Consider the following 20,464-nt stretch of genomic DNA (forward strand, 5'->3'; position numbering starts at 1 on the left):
TGTAGAATTGCTGTGTGGGAATTTGGCTTTTCCTTCAGGTGGTTGATTGCTGGAACAAACTTCTACCTGTTGTTGTGGAAGTTGATAGTTTAAATAAATTCAAGGCAGAACTAGACAAACTTTTGAACTGAATGGTTGGGTGAAATGGGAAGGAGTTTTTTGGCTGATGTATAAGCTTGCTTTCTTGCATCGTATGCCTCTACCAATGGTAATGCTAAATTTAATTCTGACTTGAGACTTTCTCAAAATTGTTCTGTATTTGTTAAGTACATCCTCAGATCTGTTACTCTTAATATCATTAGTGCTAATGTGTGCAACAGTATCGTTTTTTGTCCTTTGTACCCTTAAAAGATGATATCTGCTCTACAGCGTCATCTTTTGCCCCTGACAGACATGCCTTTCTATTCCACCTGTCTTTCTTTGCACAATATATTTCCCATATCCCTGACCATAGTCGCTGACACTATAGTCAACATATCGGCAATCCCAAAGGTATTCTACCTTTGGGGATTGCTGCTATGTTGTTTGGTGCATGAGTGTAAGTTGTGGCATTGTGGTGGGCAGCTAAGAGCTTTCTTAACACATCACAAAATTTTGTGATCTGTTAAGGAGGAATTAAAATGGGCCGAGAGCCATTTTCATTCCTTGTTGGGCACCCATCTTTAAACTCTTATATAAACCCATCAGCACTCTGACTTCATGCTTAATTTCCTTGTACCCTTTGCACTGAACATGCACAAAGATATCCCCCTTTGGCTATAACAAGTCTGGTGCCTCCGTAGCCAGGTGGGAAGGAGCAGCAGTGCATAGCACACACTTCTTGATTATACCGGGGTTCGAGCCCATCACCACCAAATACAGAGGATGCGGAAAGGTCAGGGAATGACCACCACATATCCCGGAGCAATATGGCCTTAGTTGCTAATGCTCCTAAAAACCAAATAACATAACAAAACAATATAACAAGTCTTGTTCCCGATTGGTCTTCAAACATTGAAAAAAGTGCCACCCCCCCCCCCTTTTTTTAAGGCCATGATTTATAGGAGAACTATCGCCTTCGGTTCTCCCCTGACCCACAGCACTCCTGTATTTCTGTATTTAAGTAGTATTGCATTTAAGTATTTGAATTTAATATTCATATTAAATGCAATTTAATTTGAATATTAAACTAAGAGATACTTAAATTCAATAATATGTATTACTCTACCAAGTTTATGCTATTATGTATATATTGTGCTACCAAGTTTACGTTATGTTATTATATATATGTTATGCTATCAAGTTTACATTATTATATATACTGTACAGTTGTACTCCTAATGTTATTAATAACTTTACTAAAAAGAATTCTAACAGTAATTACACTCCTATGAAACTACAAAAGAGAATGATATAGTGATATATGAAGAGAAATATGAAATTTCAATGCATTTAACACTGACATTAGTGGCAAATTCTCTCTTACTCCAGCACTCATTAATCAGCAATTTTGGATCCCAGGTAAGAAAGTTTTTACTTTATCAAATTACAACAAATAACTGCACAACTAGTTTTAAATAAAAAATACAACGAAAAACCAGTAATTTTTAAGTAATAAAACATCTATTCAATCCATTTAAACCCTTGAACATGTCAATCAAGTCTCCTTGAAAGTGACTACTTCCCAAATGTTGCAGTTTGTAGAACCCAAGTCTTTTGTGGTGAGATACTCCTTTATGCTCTTGAGTAATCTGGTTGCTCCTTATACAATGGGATAAATGCCTCATTGTTCCTGCTGGCAGTTATGTCAATATGTGAATGATATGCAGAAACTGCCTGCTGGAAGTTTTTGCATATCATTGACATAACCTGACAAGAATGAGCTGTTTTAGCAGGCTGCCTGCATTACTTAGAGAACTTTGTGTTGGACTGTACAATTACCTCTGGGTCTCTTTTGTTCTTCTTCACCTTGTTATGTGTTCCCTCTTTTTTATAAACTGTTTTATATTCCCTCTAATTATTACATTTCATAATACAACTTAAACATTGCATTATCATATTTTCAATAATATATATTTCTAGTAATATATAACTGTGACATTGGGCATTTCTATTTGTGTCCAGCTGCACCTACAATACATCCTTAATCACTGAAATTTATCCTGCCACCAAAATTAAACTTCAAGATGCAAAATTAGCAATTCTGGCCTTGGAAACACCATTGTAAATTGGACAGACTAATCCCAGAGTGACATACAATTTGGTTAGTACTAAATTTGAGGTATTTTATAATACAAAAGATAGTGTAATTAATTTTACAGTCTGACAAGAGGTTCTCTCTATGGTGCAGAAAGTCTACTAGCACAGCTTGCAGCATTCTCTGACTGATACACAGAGGTATCAGTCAGACAAGGACAAAGAGGGAAATTATATAGTTGTCTAAAGCATTGATTAAGTTACATCTTGAATGATGCATACAGATTTGGAAACCTTTGTTTTAAGATGGATATACCTCTACCAAAAAGGTGAACCCAACTAATCTTGTTGTGCTTATCAAGTCTTTTACTGTAAATTTCAGTACAAGAACTCCCCGACTTAAGTAATACTCAACTTATGCAAATTCAACTTTACGTAAGTTTTTGCCAGCTGGTGCAAACTGAAAAAAATACGGAAACATATTTTGCATCTGTAGGGATAAATAACACATTATATAAATAATAACACAGTGTATAAATAACCCAATAACACTTCTTTTTGTAATTCGTTCGCTATATTACTAAGCTGTTTATCTCTCTGAAAGGTCATTTTTATAATGGAAATTACACTACACTTTCATCGTTATCATATGTTCCATTATAAGAATCGGTTTTGAATGCCTTTGTGATATTTTTCTAAGGCACGTTTCTGGAGGTCACGACCAAAAAACAAACAATTTGCACTTTCCAGTTTATTGGGCTTTTCTGTTAGTGCATCTAATTATAAATGGGTAGTAAACTCGATCTTACTGCAGTTGCAATAATCCCAATATAGCTGGAATGCTGTGTGATTTTATGTTATTATGTTGAAATGTGTTTTCCCTTCACTGAAATCTTCTATCATATAAAAAAAAAAATTTTCAGAAACTTCTCTTCATTCCTATTTACGTATTACAATGATGAAGGGAAAGGGACCAACAGAAAGTGCAAGTGGTGGTGGTAGTAGCAGGAAACAAAACAAAATTGATTTAGAGATGAAAATGATTAAGAAGTTCAAAGCAGGACAAAGTTTGTCATCTATTGCAAGAGAATTAGGTCTCGCTGCTTCAACAGTGAATACTATTTTAAAGGACAGTGTGTGTATAAAAGGACATGTCAAAGGATCAACGCACTTAAGGTCAATGGTGATCACAAAACAGTGTTCAGGTGCTATATTGAAGATGGAACAGCTATTAATAATATGGATGGAAAATCAGATTCAGAAGCGAGTGCCTGCCTGGCAACTCAAAGGTTGCGGGTTCGAATCCCGCCTCAGGCTTGGATCAGAGTAAATGCAAAATCTTTGGGAGGTGCATTATGGTCACAGAAGCCAATGTGTCAACAACAAGAAAAAAAAAAAAAAAAAGAGTGCTCCCGAGTCCAATGGCCATTCAAGTAAAAGCAAGAAGTATTTATGAAGATATTAAGGATAAGTGTGGCGTACCCCAACCCAAATTCATGGCAAGAAACAGATGGTTTAATAGGTTCAAGCCTGGCACTGGTTTCTACAATGTTAAAGTATGTGGTGAAGCCACCAGTGTCAATTCTCTAGCTGTAGAGAAATTTTGTGATGTGTTGGAAAAAATTATTGATGAAGGCTATTCAATGCAGCAAATTTTTAACATTGACGAGACTGCTCTGTATTGGAAAGAATGCCAGATCGACCATACATTGCCAAAGAGGAAAAGACAATGTCGGATTTCAAGACTTCAAAAGATAGGGCCACACTCTTGCTTGGGGCTAATTCAGCGGGAGATAACATATTGAACCAATTGCTTGTGTGCCATTCTGGAAATCCTCATGCATTTAAGGGAATCATCCCCAAGGTTGAAAAATATTGTAAAGACAGCGACATTCTTTTCAAGATTTTACTTCTATTAGATAATGCTCCTTGACATTCTACCCATCTAGATTATTTCAATTCGAACATGAGAGTCATATTTCTACCACCAAGCACGACTTTACTCATCCAACCTATGGATCAGGGTGTTATTTCAAATTTAAAAGCATACTATTTATGCACATTTGCTCAGGCATTGTCTGCAGTAGACGATGAGAAAAATTTTACCTTAAGAGACTTTTGGAAGTCTTACGATATTTACCCTGCCTTCTTACACATTAATAAGGCCAGGGTGGAAATTACTAAAAGTTGTTTAAATGGCACATGGAAGAAAATATGCTCACAGCACGAAAAGGCTTTGGAGGATTTGAAAAAGATGAATCATATGAAGAGGTTACAGATAAGATTGTAAAGGTTGCAGAGCTACTTCAGTTGGAGGTTGATGCCAAAAACGTGGAGGAGTTAGAGGAAGAAGAGAAGGAATTATCTAACAAAGAACTTATTGACTTGCAGGCAGCAATAGTGAAAGAAGAAAATGCTGATGAAGCTCAAGATGAACCAAATGAGGAGCCGAGATGCTTCATCACCAGAGAGATGGCAATGGCATTTCGTGAAATTGTATCAGCATTGGTGAGGTTTGAGAAGATGGATCCTGACAGCAAACAATCCTTAAAAGTTAAGAGGGGTGAATGATATGCTTGCTACAAAGAAATCTACGGTGAAAAGAAAAAAGCCACCGTCCAGTCATCCATTAATATGTTCTTTCGTAAGATTGAGCGGCTGACCTCTTCTAAATCTCCACAGCCCTCAACCTCTGCAGTGGGGTATTTACCATCTGAAGACTGATTCTGGCAACGATCTTAAAGAGGTAAAACTTACTGATATTATGCCTGTCTCCTCTCTTTTTTTTGTAATTTTATAAAATGAAATTTTTTAAATTGCACACTTTTGTAATTTTTCCTGCACATGAAATAAAAAATTTAATAAATACAATAAATAATTCTATTTACATGTTCGTCAAACGTTTCTTTTTTGATTCAATCAATTCAACGTTGTGACTGCTGCACAAGCATGGGGAAAATTCTGACTTACATAGAGTTCCGCAGAACGCAACCTTTACATAAGTTGGGAAGTTGCTGTATTTTTTGAAACTAGTCATCTATATGGAGACCCAATTGTTTATAGCTCTAAAGAGTTTTTAAGGCATTCATCTAAATGCCAATGCCAAATTTACTTTATTAAGCAACACACATAAGGGGGCATTAATTTGCAAAGGATGGTTGTGGAATATGTTCTGAAGTTTGGTGTCATCTAGAGATTAATTGCTTGTTGGAATGAAATCCCACTGAATATGGAAATGGCTATTCTGAATAATGTATGGACTTATACAAAGTAATAGAAGGGATGAGCAAATTAAGTGTAAAAGCTTTTTTTTATCTGTTTTATTCTGTATAAGCTTACATATTTTTTCAATACTAAATAATACATCCATTTGGTTTCCTATCATTTGTGTTGTACCATTCTGGCTTATTATGTTGAGTATCTTGAGAGTTATCATTTATTGGATATGCTAATCTTAAATTTATTTGCTTCACAATTAAAAGTAATGCCACCTCTTCTATTTCTGCCCTATGTGTCTTTCCTATGCAGACTGTACTTGCCACATTCAAAGTCTGCACATGGCATATAAGAATGACACCATGTTACTATTATGTTACTTTATGGCAGTATAAGGTCACAAAGGAAAACTTAGTTGTCACTTGTTTGGAGAATTCTGGATTTAAGCCTCCTAATAGATGAGGAATTTTATCAGAAACCTAGCAGTTTTCTGATTCATCTAACACTGCCTTGATAGCATCTGGCAGTATTTGGTAGGTTGGAAATAATAAAAAATTATCTCTATTATTATTGAAGTGTATGAAAAATCATATTTCACTATTAGTGGTGTTTATTTCTTGAATGTATTTGACTTTTAACTGAATTATTTCTCATCCCTAAAAACCTGTTTTTTTTTTTGTTTTTTGGCCTTGATCTCTAATTGTATAGGGTATGATATAATCTAAGCACAATATTATCATTCTAGTGTTTTTTTAAAATGCATTAATTTAATGCATTTTTTTCTCTCTAAAGGTGACTTGATAGATGCCAAAACACCGGACCACTTAGGGTCTCGTCAATACATAGAAGAGTGGCAATTGTATCAAGAAGCTATTCGTGAAAGTGGGGTGACTAAATTTACAAAATGGTTAGATATCAGAGGAAATCATGGTAAGTTATGAAAGTGAGATGCAGTGAAGCATCTATGTAATAAACAAAGGATGACCTTTTTTGGAGATGATTTAATAGTGTAAATGCTATAAACAGTGTGTGAGAGCATAGAAAAATATATTGTTTCATGCCTAGGCATGTAATATGCTCTTTCCCACAGCATACTTTGGGAAATGAGGCTGGAGATGATTATCGGGAAAAGTTTCAATATGGTATGAATATGCAATGTGACACAATATAAATTAGTATTGTTTAATATTGCCTAAATATGCAATAAGGCAATGTTATCTTAAAACTTATTGTAGTTTACCCAAAAGACGACATGAGGAATTGTAAATTTAACTGGCATGCTCTCTCTCTCTCTCTATTGAAAATTAGGATGGTCAGAAATGAGTTCTAAGAAATATAAATGGAACTATTGGATGGAAGCAGTGGCATGACCATAATTATAAATGAGGTAATAAGAAATCATACCCCAAGGCAATATAAGACTCTGTTGTCCTTAGGGTAACTAATCCCATCCTGGCTTCGTATTGTAGCAATGGATTTAGGCTACTCTGTCTTATAGACAAAAGAAGACTCCTGATTACAATAAAGATGTTTATTAATCTTCATCATTCTGAGTATCTTTGTGAGGATTCTCTTTCTCAGCTTAGAGCAACCCCTTAAATCTCCTCTCTCTCTCTCTCTCTCTCTCTCTCTCTCTCTCTCTCTCTCTGCTGTGCATGTGACTTGACTAAATTATTCCCCTGATCTCATAAAATTTCTTCCAACTGCACTTACAGAAAACACATCCTCAGACTTGCAGCTCCCTTCCCTTGCCACCCAATCATGCATCCTAAATGGCTGCACACTACACAGATCGACACTGATGAATCCATACTGGCGATTGTTGATCAGACAGAAGGTTTCTAGGTAGTTTAAGAGTTGGCGGTTAATTGATTTCTCCATTACTTTAGAAAGAGTAGAAGTAATTGCAATGGGATGATAATTGGATGGTAGGGACTTGTCACTGTTTTTAGGAAAAACCCATCCCCACCATTCTAAACAGGACTTGATGATTCACTATGTAACACCCTTCATGTAATGGTAATGTCTTAACATACTGTCCCCATCCACATTTATCTTGATATCACACCAGCCATGATTTTCTCATGATGGGGATACATCATAAATGATCTCAACCAATCTGCAGACCTTAGAGTTTGACAAGCCATTGCACTGTATTACCTTTCTGCTACCCTGTAAACTATTTAATAAATGCTCACACAGTGCTTGAGCTATCAGTTCATGCTCCACTCATGAGAGCTTCGGATCTATGTGTTGAGCTTCCCTTGACTGGCCATCCCTTACTTCTGAACTGAGTATTCATGTATTACTCGAATTATTCATGTCTTATAGGCATGAATACGGTGGTATTCATGCCTATAAGAATAATTTCACTGACATGATCTGAGCAAAGATTTACTTCAGAAGGTTTAAAACAGTAATCCAACCAAGGAAAAGAAAAATAGATGTCTTTCAAGTCATCCCATTTTGCATACTTGTGATGCCAAATAACAAGAGGCTGCTGACCAGGCTAGCCAGGTGGGTAAAGGGCCTACCTGGCAACCCAAAGGTCGTGGGTTTGAATCCCGCTTCGGGCTTGGATCAGAGTAAAAATGCAAAAACTTTGGGAGGTGCATTATGGCCACAGAAGTGGTGTGCCAACAACTAACAGAAAAAAAAAAAAAAAAAAAAGAGGCTGAGAATGGCCATGAAAGGAAGGCTCCTTTGAAAATAGACTACCACCAAATTGTGATCTGTGAGGTGCTTAGAGGACCACTCACCTTAACAATGTACCTGGAAAGATTATTCATGAGAAAAATATCAGAAGTTTTGGTTGTGTGGTTAGGATTGTCTGGTATTCTGGTAGGTAAATCTTTGCGGGGCCATTAGTAATTGCAAAAGCTTTAGCAGCTGAACACTGGATCTGTGTGATTAGAAAATTGAAGCCAGCTGCAGTTGCAAACATTAAAATCACCAAGCAAGGAAATTGCCTCACTGTGAGGAACATTGGACTGGAGAAAGTCTAGCTTCAAAGAAAGGCAGTCAGTGCTCCAAGTGATTTCAAGTAGAATTTGGAGATAGAAGAGGTAACAAATGAATTTGACAGAATGGAGGTATAGAGATTTTTAGCAAGAGGAGATTCCAAATGACTAATTCTCAGACAGGGAATGGCAGAGTGGACTTGTTCACAAATACCACTTTTGAAGTGAAAGGATTCATACAGAAAATAATGACAAGTGTAATGAGCAGTGGTTGAATCAACTGATAATTGCTGTGCTGTCAGGAAAAGTAAGTTGGGATTGGCAGACTAAGGGGAAATGGGCATCATTGAGATTGGAACTGGGATCAGACATATTTGTGAAATGAACAAGTTGGTGTTTGTGAGGTTTAGATCTTTTTACAGATAAGTTTGTTCTATTAGTTTGACTATTTGTGATGTATTCAGTAGTAAAGAAAAGATGGAGGAAAGGACATGTATGATGTAATGAAATTATTGGATTATGGCACACACACACACAGCAAATATATACCCAGCTCCTTGACATAATGTGGCATTGACAGTGTCCCTCTGCATACATACTACTCAGATTCAATGCAGTCATTATTTGGCAGAGATAATGAGATTATACATTAGCTGATAAGTGGCTATATTGCACTAGTTGACGAGAGTCATTTGCCACCTAGTATTGCCCGTTAACGCAGAAAGGTGGTGTTCCTCTGTGTAGTGTGAACACCATACCTCGACTCCTGCTTATGTTAGTTCACACTTGAGTGGTCACCTCCAGTATACTAGATGCCATATTTTGTGATTTGCACACAGGATTTAGACCCAGGATTACTAACAGTTCAACCATCATGAAGGTGCAAGCAGAGGACTTGGTTGTTGCAAAATGATCAGACTTCACCAAAACTCAGTCCACTTGACTTGTATGTCACCTAAATATCGCTCCATCAGTGTTTTAGACCCAGCTAACAATCCTTAACTTGTCATACCTGAAAGAATTTCTGTGACAAGCATCAGGGACTGAATGTGTTGGCTTGGTGAATGGCTACCACACAAACTGATTTTGCTGATTGTTAGGTGTTTTGCCATATTCCTAATGTTTAGGAATATAATTTTTTATATTCCTAAACACAACCAGATAATGGGTAGTGCCAGATAATAGACTGAATTTAGGAGGTTCATTTGTACCAAATTTGCTCCCTTCCCTTTCAGACACTAGGAGCAAGGTGATATGTGATAGTGTTGGGACTATAATGCAAACTATATATATCCTCCATGACGGTGCTGATTTTACAATCTGTCACTCATTTGGAGAGGTCAAGGTTCAATTTCCAGCTATGGCTAGAAGAATTTCTAAAGTCCTCTTCAGTTGAGGCTAGTTAGCTAATCTCATGTGGAGGGAGTAGTGTTTTACTTGTGAATTATTTTGGGGCTCTCAGCTTGCACAACATGCAAATCAGGCTGTGAATATACATTTGTACTGATATATCTAACACCCTGAAACAGCAACAACAAGCTAATATATAATAATAATAAAATTCTTTGTTCACAAAATTTTACAAGGATATGATTACCATTACAGCATCCAGAGGAATGTAACAATCTAATTGGAGACATCATATTTACTTACATACAAACTTCTAAAACATAGAACAACAATTTAATACATATAACATCCATAGAATACATTTCTATGGATATTTCTAGCCATATTTCCATTATTTCCATATTTCCATCATAAGATTAACCTAAATAGCTTTGAGTTATCGATAATTGCATTTGAACTAGATATTCAGAGATACTGATGATATAGGGTTGTACCGTAGAGTATGATTCAGGTATAACCTGATAGACTGATTGAGCCATTCTGGACATCTTTTGCTTGGAATCAGTTTTAGTTTTAATGTCAGTTACAGGAATGATGGCACCTAAATATGGCTTTTCTCTTTTTTTCCCTGTAGGTCAAAACACTGGACCATAGATCAAAATCAGTGTTGGCGGAGCTCAGTGTGCTGATGATGCTGTTGGGAAAGTGCCGCTTGAAGGATGAGGGTTTCTGAGAGCTCTACCCGGGATTTTCCAGCCCACAAATTCCCAGATATTGATGAAGTCGTGAACTGTGGAGCACAGATTGAGTGCCATTGTGAGTTTCCGCACATATGCCAAGTGCTGAGCTGGGGTGTAGCTTAGATTTTTACAGAGCTATGATCTTTGAAGGTGAGCCAAATTGTTGGCCCACTTGAGGACCCAGAATTCTAGACCCCCAAAGTGTCTTCAGGCCGGACAAAGGAGCTGCAGACCAGACTTCAATACTGTAACCAATGATTGAGCTGAAGTAGTATAAGAAAAATTTCCTGACTGTTTCTTTATTATGCGATCTACAGAGGTAGAGTTTCATGCCCCAGAAGGCAAGTTGCACTTTTGAGCACAGTTTCTGGATTTGTTCCTTATAAATCAGATTTTCATTCATTATCACCTCTAAGAATTTAACTGAATGTGTGGTGATGAGAAGATACCCCACAATTGAGGGCTTCAGAGAGACTGCTGGATTGAGGTCTGCTTGTGATCTCGGTGAGAAGTTGAAATACTTTGATTTTTCTGTGTTTAATTTTAGCTCAAAAAAGCAGCATAAGTACAGGAGGACATATTTGTTGAGGGCAACAGACTTCGATACATTCTTTGCTGGGTCTACAAGTCTTTGCTGGGATGATAGCATATGATATCATCGGCGTAGGCCATAAATGCAGGTATCTCATTCATTAGCAGTAGAAATATTGCTGAAAATAGCACTGCTGACGAACAACAACCTTGAGTTATGCCGACTTCCACGTGCTTGTTGCAGTGATTCCCTTGTTGAAAGGTGAGAAATCTCTTGGTGGGTTGACTTCTGTGGAGCTTAGTGACATTACCTGTGAAACTGTAGTAGTTTTCCAGGAGGCACACAAGTCAAAGGCAGCTTTCAGATTTAGGAAGACAGCATGAAGAACAGAGCCTTGTTCCCATGGCTGAAGGGTTTCAAGTTTACAGCCTGTAGACATGTTATTGGTGAGAGAGAGAGAGAATTTTGAGGTTGCTGGGAGAGGATCTGATTGGTGACTGCTTTGAAAATCACTTCTCTAGGCATTTGAGAAGAGGTGAAAACATAGAAATTGGCCTGTAGTCAGTAGTTGAGTTGGGGTTTTGCATTTTTGGAACTGGAACGACTCTAATTCAGCCAAGGGACAAACTGGGATGACTCCCTGTTGTAGGATTCTGTTGTACAGCTCTGTCAGCTCCTTGCTGATGAAGTAGGTGGCAATTTTTAGGGAGAAGGTGGGAATAGAGTCACTTCCCATTGTTTTCTTATCAACCAGAGTGTTGATGGCCTTGATTAGCTCCTCTTCGCATAGCGACACTTTAGTGAGGTTAGTTAAGTTGTAGTGGGTACTGTTCCAGGGGAAGTCTGCTGCTTCACTGTCTGTTTTGAAGAATCGAGTTACGTGATTGCCTCCATTCGGCCAGGTCTAACGATTTTGGTGATCCGATTTGATTGGTTGACCAGGCTTGCTGTCCATAAGCTATCCTCTGCTCCATAAGCTTGTTGATTACCTGCTTCTTGGATTTCTGGAAGGTGCTTCTGGCTAGTGAATAAGTTGAGTATGATCTCTCTGAAGGTAGCCTCTTGAATTGAGCATGTAGTTGTTGCTTTTCCTTAAATTGGTGCACAAGGATATTGGACCACCATGGCTTTGAGTGTGGGCAGATGACACATACTCTTGACACGGTCATTCTTGCAATGAATGATAGCCATCTCTGAAACCAAAACACTGCTCCCTCAATAATAATTTCACTAAGAGCTTTCCAGGGGTAGAGCCTAAAGAGGTCAATTGACATTTAAATTTTTAAGTATTTTGGTTCATAGATAGCCTTCTTGATCTTTTGAATTGGGATTGATTGATTACAGCATTATTTTTCCACAAGGATCAGAGATACTTCAGTTGGCTGTGGTCAGAGGTAAATGTCGAATTAGAGATGAGTACAGCTTCTACAGTGCCATTGCTGGAAAAAATTCTCTGTAATATGGTTTCTTCATGAGAAGGTGGTACAGAAACGCCATGAATATTGAGATTTGACAGATCTGGAATTAACCTATCAAGGAGCTTTGATGCAGATGGTAAAGGCAGGTTGAAGTCTCCCAGAATTATCACTCTGGTTGCAGGCAGAGAAGTTAATCAATAGATCTGTAACAGGTGGCGGTAAGTAGACTGCACATACTAGCAACTGAATTCCACAGACTAGGTAGTAGCCAAGGACTGCTCAAAATCACAACTAGGGTATGCTCAAGATTTGATAAGAGGGAGCTGTTATCTCTGGCAGATTAAGACTCTGCATCCTTTCCTATCTTTCCTGTTCACCAGAATTGACTGATAACCGAGGTTGGTGGTTAAGGACGATATGTCCATGTCGTCGCAAAGCCAGGTTTTAATGAGGACAACAAAATTGTAATCCGCACCGAGAAGCATATTGATCAGAGTGCTGAACTTATTCTTTAGGCTTTGGATGTTCTGCATGAAGCATTTCACTTGTTTATTGATGGAGAACTGAATCCAGATTAGGTTTTTTTGGGTTCCTTTCCCTGAGTAGGTTAGATGGCGGGAGGTAGATTCCCCTTGCACAGGGCTGGAGCTAGCACTTGATCTCCTCTTAACGGGCACTTGAATTTGGCTATCTGGATTGGTTAAATTGCTGGGCTCAGTTGGGATGGCAGCTGCTCTTCTTTCAGCAAGTTGAAGGGGACTGCCTGGTTTGCTGCCTAGCTCCGAGAGAAGCACACTGCCCCCATCTGGTTTGGCCTCTGACTCCAGTTCTTCCTTATAATCGCCAAAAGACAGTTTTTAAATTCTGTACAGTGGGATCAACTGATGATGTTACCAACGTTGAATTCTAAATGGAAGCCTTCAGGGACTTAATATTCGAGGCTACTAGACTTTTCATTCCACCTAAAATACTGTTCAAGGTTTAGGCCTAAATGGATGTCAGATGAACTAATGAGGCTCATGGCAGAGAAAAAAAATGTATGGGATGAAAATAAGGTATCAGATGACACAGAAGCCCATGGCAGATATAAACTAGTCTGTAATCAAGTCACAAAGGAGGTTAGGAGGGCGAAGGCAGATTACGAGAAATCCTTGGCAAAGAATGCAAAGAAAAACAGCAAAACGTTCTTTACTTATGTAAACTCTAGAAGGAAAGGGATGAATCAGATTGGACCACTTAACATAGATGGGTTGACTGTTGATGATCATACTCGGATAGCTGATAAACTGAATGAGCATTTTGCATCTACATTCACACATGAGGAGTTATTCAATGAGGGGGGGTGCCAGAACTGTATCAAAATCTAACAGGGAGCTAAGTGATTTTATAATAACTGAGAGCAAAGTGGAGGAGAATTTTTTTTTTTTTTTTTTTTTTTTTTTTAAGTTAAATACAGGCATACCTCGGTTAACGTTACCTCTGATAACGAAGCTTCGATATAACGAAGTCGGCAATTTCAAGCCCCATTTAACAAAAAAAAAAAATATTCCAGTTTAATCACCTGAAATCTAAACAAACTGAAGAAATTACGGAAACCTTTGGGGCTTCACGTGGTTGGTTCGAGAAATTTAAAAATCGGGCCAGGATTCATAGTGTAAAATTAACAGGAGAAGCTGCAAATAAGTTTCCAGAAAAACTAAAGGAAATAATTGAACGTGAAAATTTTCCAAATTTGGTGTTCAATGTTGACGAAAGTGGTTTGTTCTGGAAACGGCTACCAACAAAAAGCTTCATTTCTATTGAAGAAAAATCAGCTGCTGGGTTCAAAGCAGCCAAAGACAGTTTAGCGTTACTCTTTGGATCAAATGCCTCTGGCGATTATAAATTAAAATTGTTATCAGTTTACCATTCAGAAAATCCGAGGGCGTTAAAAGGTAACATAAAAATGAATTTACTTGTAATATGGAAAGCAAATAGAAAAGCGTGGGTTACCAAGGAGTTATTTACTGATTGGTTTGTTAACCACTTTTGATCCTGAAGTAAAACGGTATTGTCAAAAAAAAAACAACTTTGAAGAAAAAGCTCTTTTGTTGTGAGACAATGCTCCGGGACATCCTACTGATCTTAACACGTTGGACACATGCATTCCTGTCAAAGTTGTGTTTCTTCCAGCAAACACAACTTCCCTGATTCAACCATTGGATCAGGGAGTAATAGCATCATTTAAAGCTTATTATCTGCCTCGAACATTAAGCAGTTTAACTGAACTAGAGGATAAAGAGGAAATGACAGTTAAAACTTTTTGGAAAAACTACACCATTAAAAACGCAATTGAAAACATAGATAGTTCTTGGAAAGAAGTCACTAAGAAATGCTTAAATGGAGTTTGGTGCAAAATATGGCCAGAAGTTGTACTAGAAGAAGAAAATAACATCCAAGAAATTAGAAATGAAGTTATCCAGATGGCTCAATCAATAGGTTTCGAAAATGTCGATGAAGAGGATGTTAGGAATTTATTGAATGCAGAAGATGATGGTTTTTCAGTGGAAGATTTAGAAAACCTCGTTAGCAACGAAGACAAAGATAATGAAGACGAAGTTAAAGAAGTTCCTGCCGAAAAAGTGTTAACAACCAAAGATTTAAAAAGGTGCTTAAATGACATTGAAAACGTTTTAAATTTTTTTAGTGAAAATGATCCTGATTTAGGAAGAAGTGTTATTGTTAAGCGATCAGTGTTAAATGCAATAACTCCGTATAGGCAATTGTTAAATGAAAGAGGAAAAAAGCATAAACAATCAACTTTAGACTCATATTTTAAAATGTGATTTCACTTTGTATGTAAGTTGACTGTTTATTTAATAAAACGTTTCTTTGTTCGAAAAAAAAAAGCTTTTCATTTTCTTTACGTAGGAACGTATCCCTATTCTGGCCATAGTATTTTTACCTCTGAAAACGAAGTTTCGCTTAACGAAGTAATTTCGTGGAACGCATCCTATTCGTTATTCGAGGTATGCCTGTATAAAAAAGGCACCTGGGGTGGATGGAATCTATCTAGTTATATTAAAGGAGGCAGCAAAGGAAATAAGCAAACCCTTAACCATAAATATGAGAGTTCCTTGTATTCAGGGGAGGTCCCCATGGACTGGACGTGTGCAAATATATCACCAATTCATAAAGGGGGTTCAAAAGGCAACACAAGTAACTGTAGACCTGTTAGTTTAACTTGTGTTCTGGGGAAAATAATGGAATCATTGGTTAAAGATGCATTGCAGGATCATCTAGACAAGACTGTCTAGAAGGTCTTGTCTGACCAATTTGATTGGATACTCTGTGGTCACAAAGAAAATGAATGCCAAATATAAATTTGATATAATACTTGGATTTCAGGAAAGCTTTTGATACTGTTGCACATGGAAGACTCCTGTACAAATTAGAGAGGTATGGCGTTAAGGATAAGTTGCTACAATGGATAAAGGGATGATTGGGTGGGAGACGACAGAATGATAATCAGTGGACACTGCTATTCGTGGACAAATGTTATTAGTGGAGTTCCCCTGGGTTCGGTGTTGGACCCATTGTTGTTTTATATATTGGTGCCTCCGTAGCCAGGTGGGCAAGAGCAGCAGTGCATAGCACATGCTTTTTGATTAGACTGGGGTTCGAGCCCGTGCCCACCAAATACGGAGGATGCGGAAGGTCAGGGAATGACCACCGCATATCTCCAGAGCAATATGGCCTTAGTTGCTAATGCTCCTAAAAACCAAATAACAAACAAACAAGTTTTGTATATTTATCAATGATTTTGATGAAGGTACAAAGGGTACTAGGGAAGTTTTGCAATACAGCTTTGTTTATTTAATTTTTTCAAAGTAATTTCCTCTACATTCAATACACCTCTCCATCCTCCGAAACCAATCTTTAAACCAGTTCTGCCAAGTTTCACTAGGGAGTAAAGCACACTCGTTGTCCCAAGCCCGTAGAAGGTCCTCATCACTAGAAAATCGCCTCCCTTTTAGCTTCATTTTCACATGCGGGAACAGTGCAAAGTCGCAGGGAGCAAGGTCTGGACTGTAGGGAGGGTGCTCGAGAAGTTTCAGTCCTGTCGTGGTCAAATATTCGGTGCAGGCTTTGCGCGGTGAGCTGGAGCATTATCGTGATGGAGGTACCAGGTGTCCATTCTTGACTTTGGCCGCAGGTTCTTCATAGATCCAATGACTTTAGGCAGGCATTGTTCAGTATAGCACTTAGCTGTGACTGTCTTCTGCGTGTCCAAAACGACACGTTCCACAATTCCACTCGATTTGAAAAATACAGCTATCATTTTCTTCTTTACAGATCGGGATTTTCTGACAATTACGGGTGTGTCGTCATCATCAAAGACCCAAACTTTGTTTTGAGCCTTGGTCGGCAGATCGTAATAGTACAGCCAAGTCTCATCACCTGTCACGATGTTGTTCACATACCGAGATTGTCCCTTATCAAACTTTTTTAACATCTCCCGGCACCAAGTCACAAGTCGTGTCATCTGCTCTTCAGTCAATTGATGCGGCACCCAGAGAGAACAAAGTTTCTTCACGTGCAAATGATCTTGCAGAATCGAACGAATTGCTGGTGCATTTAGGCCCAAAGTATCCTCTATCTGTTGGTAGGTCACTCGCCTGTTTTCGTCAAGCATTTTCCTCACAGCAGTAACGTTTTCCTCCGTAACTGACGTTCGTGGCCTTCCCGGCCTCTCAGAATCCTCCAGAGTGAAATTTCCCCTTTGGAATTCTCTATACCACCTGAATATCGTTGTACGATGTGGACAATCATAATCTAGTGCAAGAGTCATTTCTTCTAAGCACTGGTCTATGGTTAAACCACACACGAAATTATACCGCAAAACTGTCCTTATCTCATTTCGTGACCACGATGCCATCGCAAGCACTTTACACTCTCACTACTAATGAATAACTGAGCCCATCGACTTGGCGCGGCGGCTACTATACACGTATGAACATGTCTCAACATGCAGCAACAAGCAGCTTCCTGTGATTCATTGTTGCGTCATATTGCAAAACTTTCCTAGTACCCTTTGTATATCAGGTTTAATGTCCAAGTTTGCAGATGATACCAAGGTTGGCAAGGTTGTTAATGACAGTAAAGACAGTATGATACTTCAAACTGAATCTAGTTAAGTTGGGCAAATGGGCTGAGAAGTGGCAACTGAAGTTTAACATTGACAAATGCAAAGTACTGCATATGAGTAGCAATAACCGAAGAGAAATGTACCAACTGTGTGGTACTGCACTCAGGGAAGTGGAAAGTGAAAAAGACCTGGGGGTAATTGTGCAGTCAAATATGAAGTTCACTGAGCAGTGCAGATGGGCTGCTAGGGCAGGTCATGGAGTATTGTCAATGATATATAGGAATTTTGCTAGTAGGGACAGGGATGTGATTATTCCATTATACAAGGCAATGGTCAGGCCACACTTAGAGTACTGTGTACATGTCTGGAGGCCTCATTTTAGGAAGGATGTAGAGCTGCTAGAATGAGTACAAAGAAGGGCAACAAGATTGGTGAGGGGAACAAAGGGGTGCTCTTACGATGAAAGGTGAGGGGAACAAAGGGGTGCTCTTACGATGTGCTCTTACGATTAAGTTCTGCAAATTAGCATTAGCATTAGTAGAGGCATTTGATGCAAGAAAGCAAGCTTATGCAGCATCAGCCAAAAAAAAAAAAAAAAAACCCACTTCCACTTCACCCCTCTGTTCGTTCAAAATACCTGTCCAGCTGAGCCTTAAACTTATTTAGGCTATCAACCTCCACCACAAGGGATGGCAGTCTGTTCCACCAACCAACCACCCGCTGGCTAAAGGCAAATTTCCGCACGTCTATCCTACATCTGTCTTTCCTCAATTTGAATTTATGCCCTCTCAGGTGATTTTTCTGAGCTAGAGGAAGAATCCCATCAGCATTGAGCATGCTTAAACCATTCAAGGCTTTATACACCTCTATCAGATCACCTCGCTGGTGCCTAGTCCCCAGACACTGTAATTTGCAAAACTTAAGCCTTTCTTCGTAAGAGCACCCCATTGTTCCATTCACTAATCTTGTTGCCCTTCTCTGTACTCGTTCCAGCAGCTCTACATTCTTCTTGAAATGAGGCCTCCAGACCTGTATACAGTACTCTAGGTGTGGCCTGACCATTGCCTTATACAATGGAATAATCACCTCCTTATCCCTGCTGGAAAAATTCCTGTATATCATTGACAATACTCCATGAGCTACTCTTGCAGCCCATCTGCACTGCTCAGAGAACTTCATATCTGCCTGCACAATCACCCCCAAGTCCCTTTCATTCTCTACCACTGTCAGTGTAGTACCACAGAGTTGATACGTTGCTCTGGGGTTGCTGTTTCCCATGTGTAGTACTTTACATGTGTCAATGTTAAACTTCATTTGCCACCTCTCAGCCCATCTGCTCAACCTTTCCAGATCCTGTTGCAGCAGCATAGTGTCAGTAGTGTCCTTGACAACCCTGCCAACCTTTGTATCATCTGCAAACTTGGACATTAAGCTTGATATACCATCATCAATATCATTTATAAATACAGAAAACAACAATGGACCCAACACTGAGCCCTGAGGGACTCCACTAATAACATCAGTCCACGATGAGCAGTGTCCATTGATTACCACTCTCTGTCTTCTCCCCCTCAACCACCTCTATATCCATAGCAGCAATTTGCCTCCAATGTCACACTGCTCCAATTTGTGTAGCAGTCTTCCATGTGCAACAGTATCAAAAGCCTTTCTAAGATCCAAGTATATAATATCAAAGTTATTCCCTGCATCCAGCTCTTTTGTGATTGCATTCATAGTATCCAATCAAGTTGGTCAGGCAAGACTTCCCCTTAACAAAACCATGCTGTGTCTGAGCTATAACTGAAGTCTTGTCTAAATGCTCCTGCAGTGCTTCTTTAACCAGTGCCTCCATTAATTTTCCTGGAACAGAAGTTAAGCTCACAGGTCTATAATTACTTGTTTCAGCCTTTGATCCTCCTTTGTGAATTGGGGTCACATTTGCACATTTCCAGTCCATGGGTACCTCCCCTGAGTCCAAGGAAGCTCTCATAACTATGGCTAAGGGTTTGCTTACTTCCTTTGCTGCCTCCTTTAATATAACTGGATAGATCCCATCCACCCCAGGTGCCTTTCTTGTGTTTATCTTCAACAGTTTCTCCTCCACTTTACTCCCAGTTATTTCAAGATTCTGTAGCTTACTGCTAGAGTTGAATACACCTCTGGCATTCCCCTTGTTGAATAACTCCTCATGTGTGAATGTCGATGCAAAATATTCATTTAGTTTGTTAGCTACCTGAGCAGGATCATCAACAGTTGATCCATCAATATCAAGTGGACCAATCTGATTCATCCCCTTCCTTCTAGAGTTTACATAAGTAAAGAACTCTTTGCTGTTTTTCTTTGCATCCCTTGCCAAGGATTTCTCGTAATCTGCCTTCGCCTGCCTAACCTCCTTTGTAACTTGGTTGCATATCAACTTGTATCTATCATAGGCTTCTGTGTCATGTGTTAATTTGTAAGTATCCCATGCATTTTTCTTCTCTGCCATATGCCTCATTAGTTCATCTGACATCCATTTTGGCCTAAACCTTGAACAATATTTCTTAGTTGGTATGTAAAGCCTAGTAGCTTCCAAGATAAGTTCTTTGAATGCTTCCCATTTTGAATTTGCTGTTGGTAACATCATCAGTTGGTCCCACTGTATAGAATTTAAATACTGTCTCAGTCCATCGTAGTCGCCTTTACGGAAGCAATAACCCTTCCCTTTACCCCTAATGGTAGTTACCTCTTTCAGTAAATCCCACTTCAGCACACTGTGATCACTGCCACCTAGTGGTTCATTTATCTGCAGATTCTTAATGCATGAAGAATCACTGCTGATAATCAAATCAAGAGTATTACTCCCTCTAGTTGCCTCCCGAACATGCTGATGTAGAAAACAATCATCCAATAAATCCACAAAAGCCCTGCTAGTGTGTGAGTAACCAGTCCCCAAATTCCAGTCA

The 20,464-nt window shown here is 38.7% G+C and overlaps 1 protein-coding gene across 1 annotated transcript in view; it reads left to right on the plus strand.

The window, feature by feature from the left end:
* Positions 1–20,464, plus strand: part of LOC150088669 (transmembrane protein 62-like) — a 366,503-nt gene that overhangs the window by 56,381 nt on the left and 289,658 nt on the right. Inside the window, exon 3 of the mRNA XM_090370285.1 lies at positions 6,184–6,321. Coding sequence (XP_090226411.1) covers positions 6,184–6,321 — 138 coding nt within the window. The remainder of the gene's footprint in view (positions 1–6,183; positions 6,322–20,464) is intronic.

The sequence above is a fragment of the Mastigoproctus giganteus genome, chromosome 3, assembly GCF_048544385.1.
Source record: "Mastigoproctus giganteus isolate SK-2022 chromosome 3, ASM4854438v1, whole genome shotgun sequence".
NCBI lineage: Eukaryota > Metazoa > Arthropoda > Arachnida > Uropygi > Thelyphonidae > Mastigoproctus > Mastigoproctus giganteus.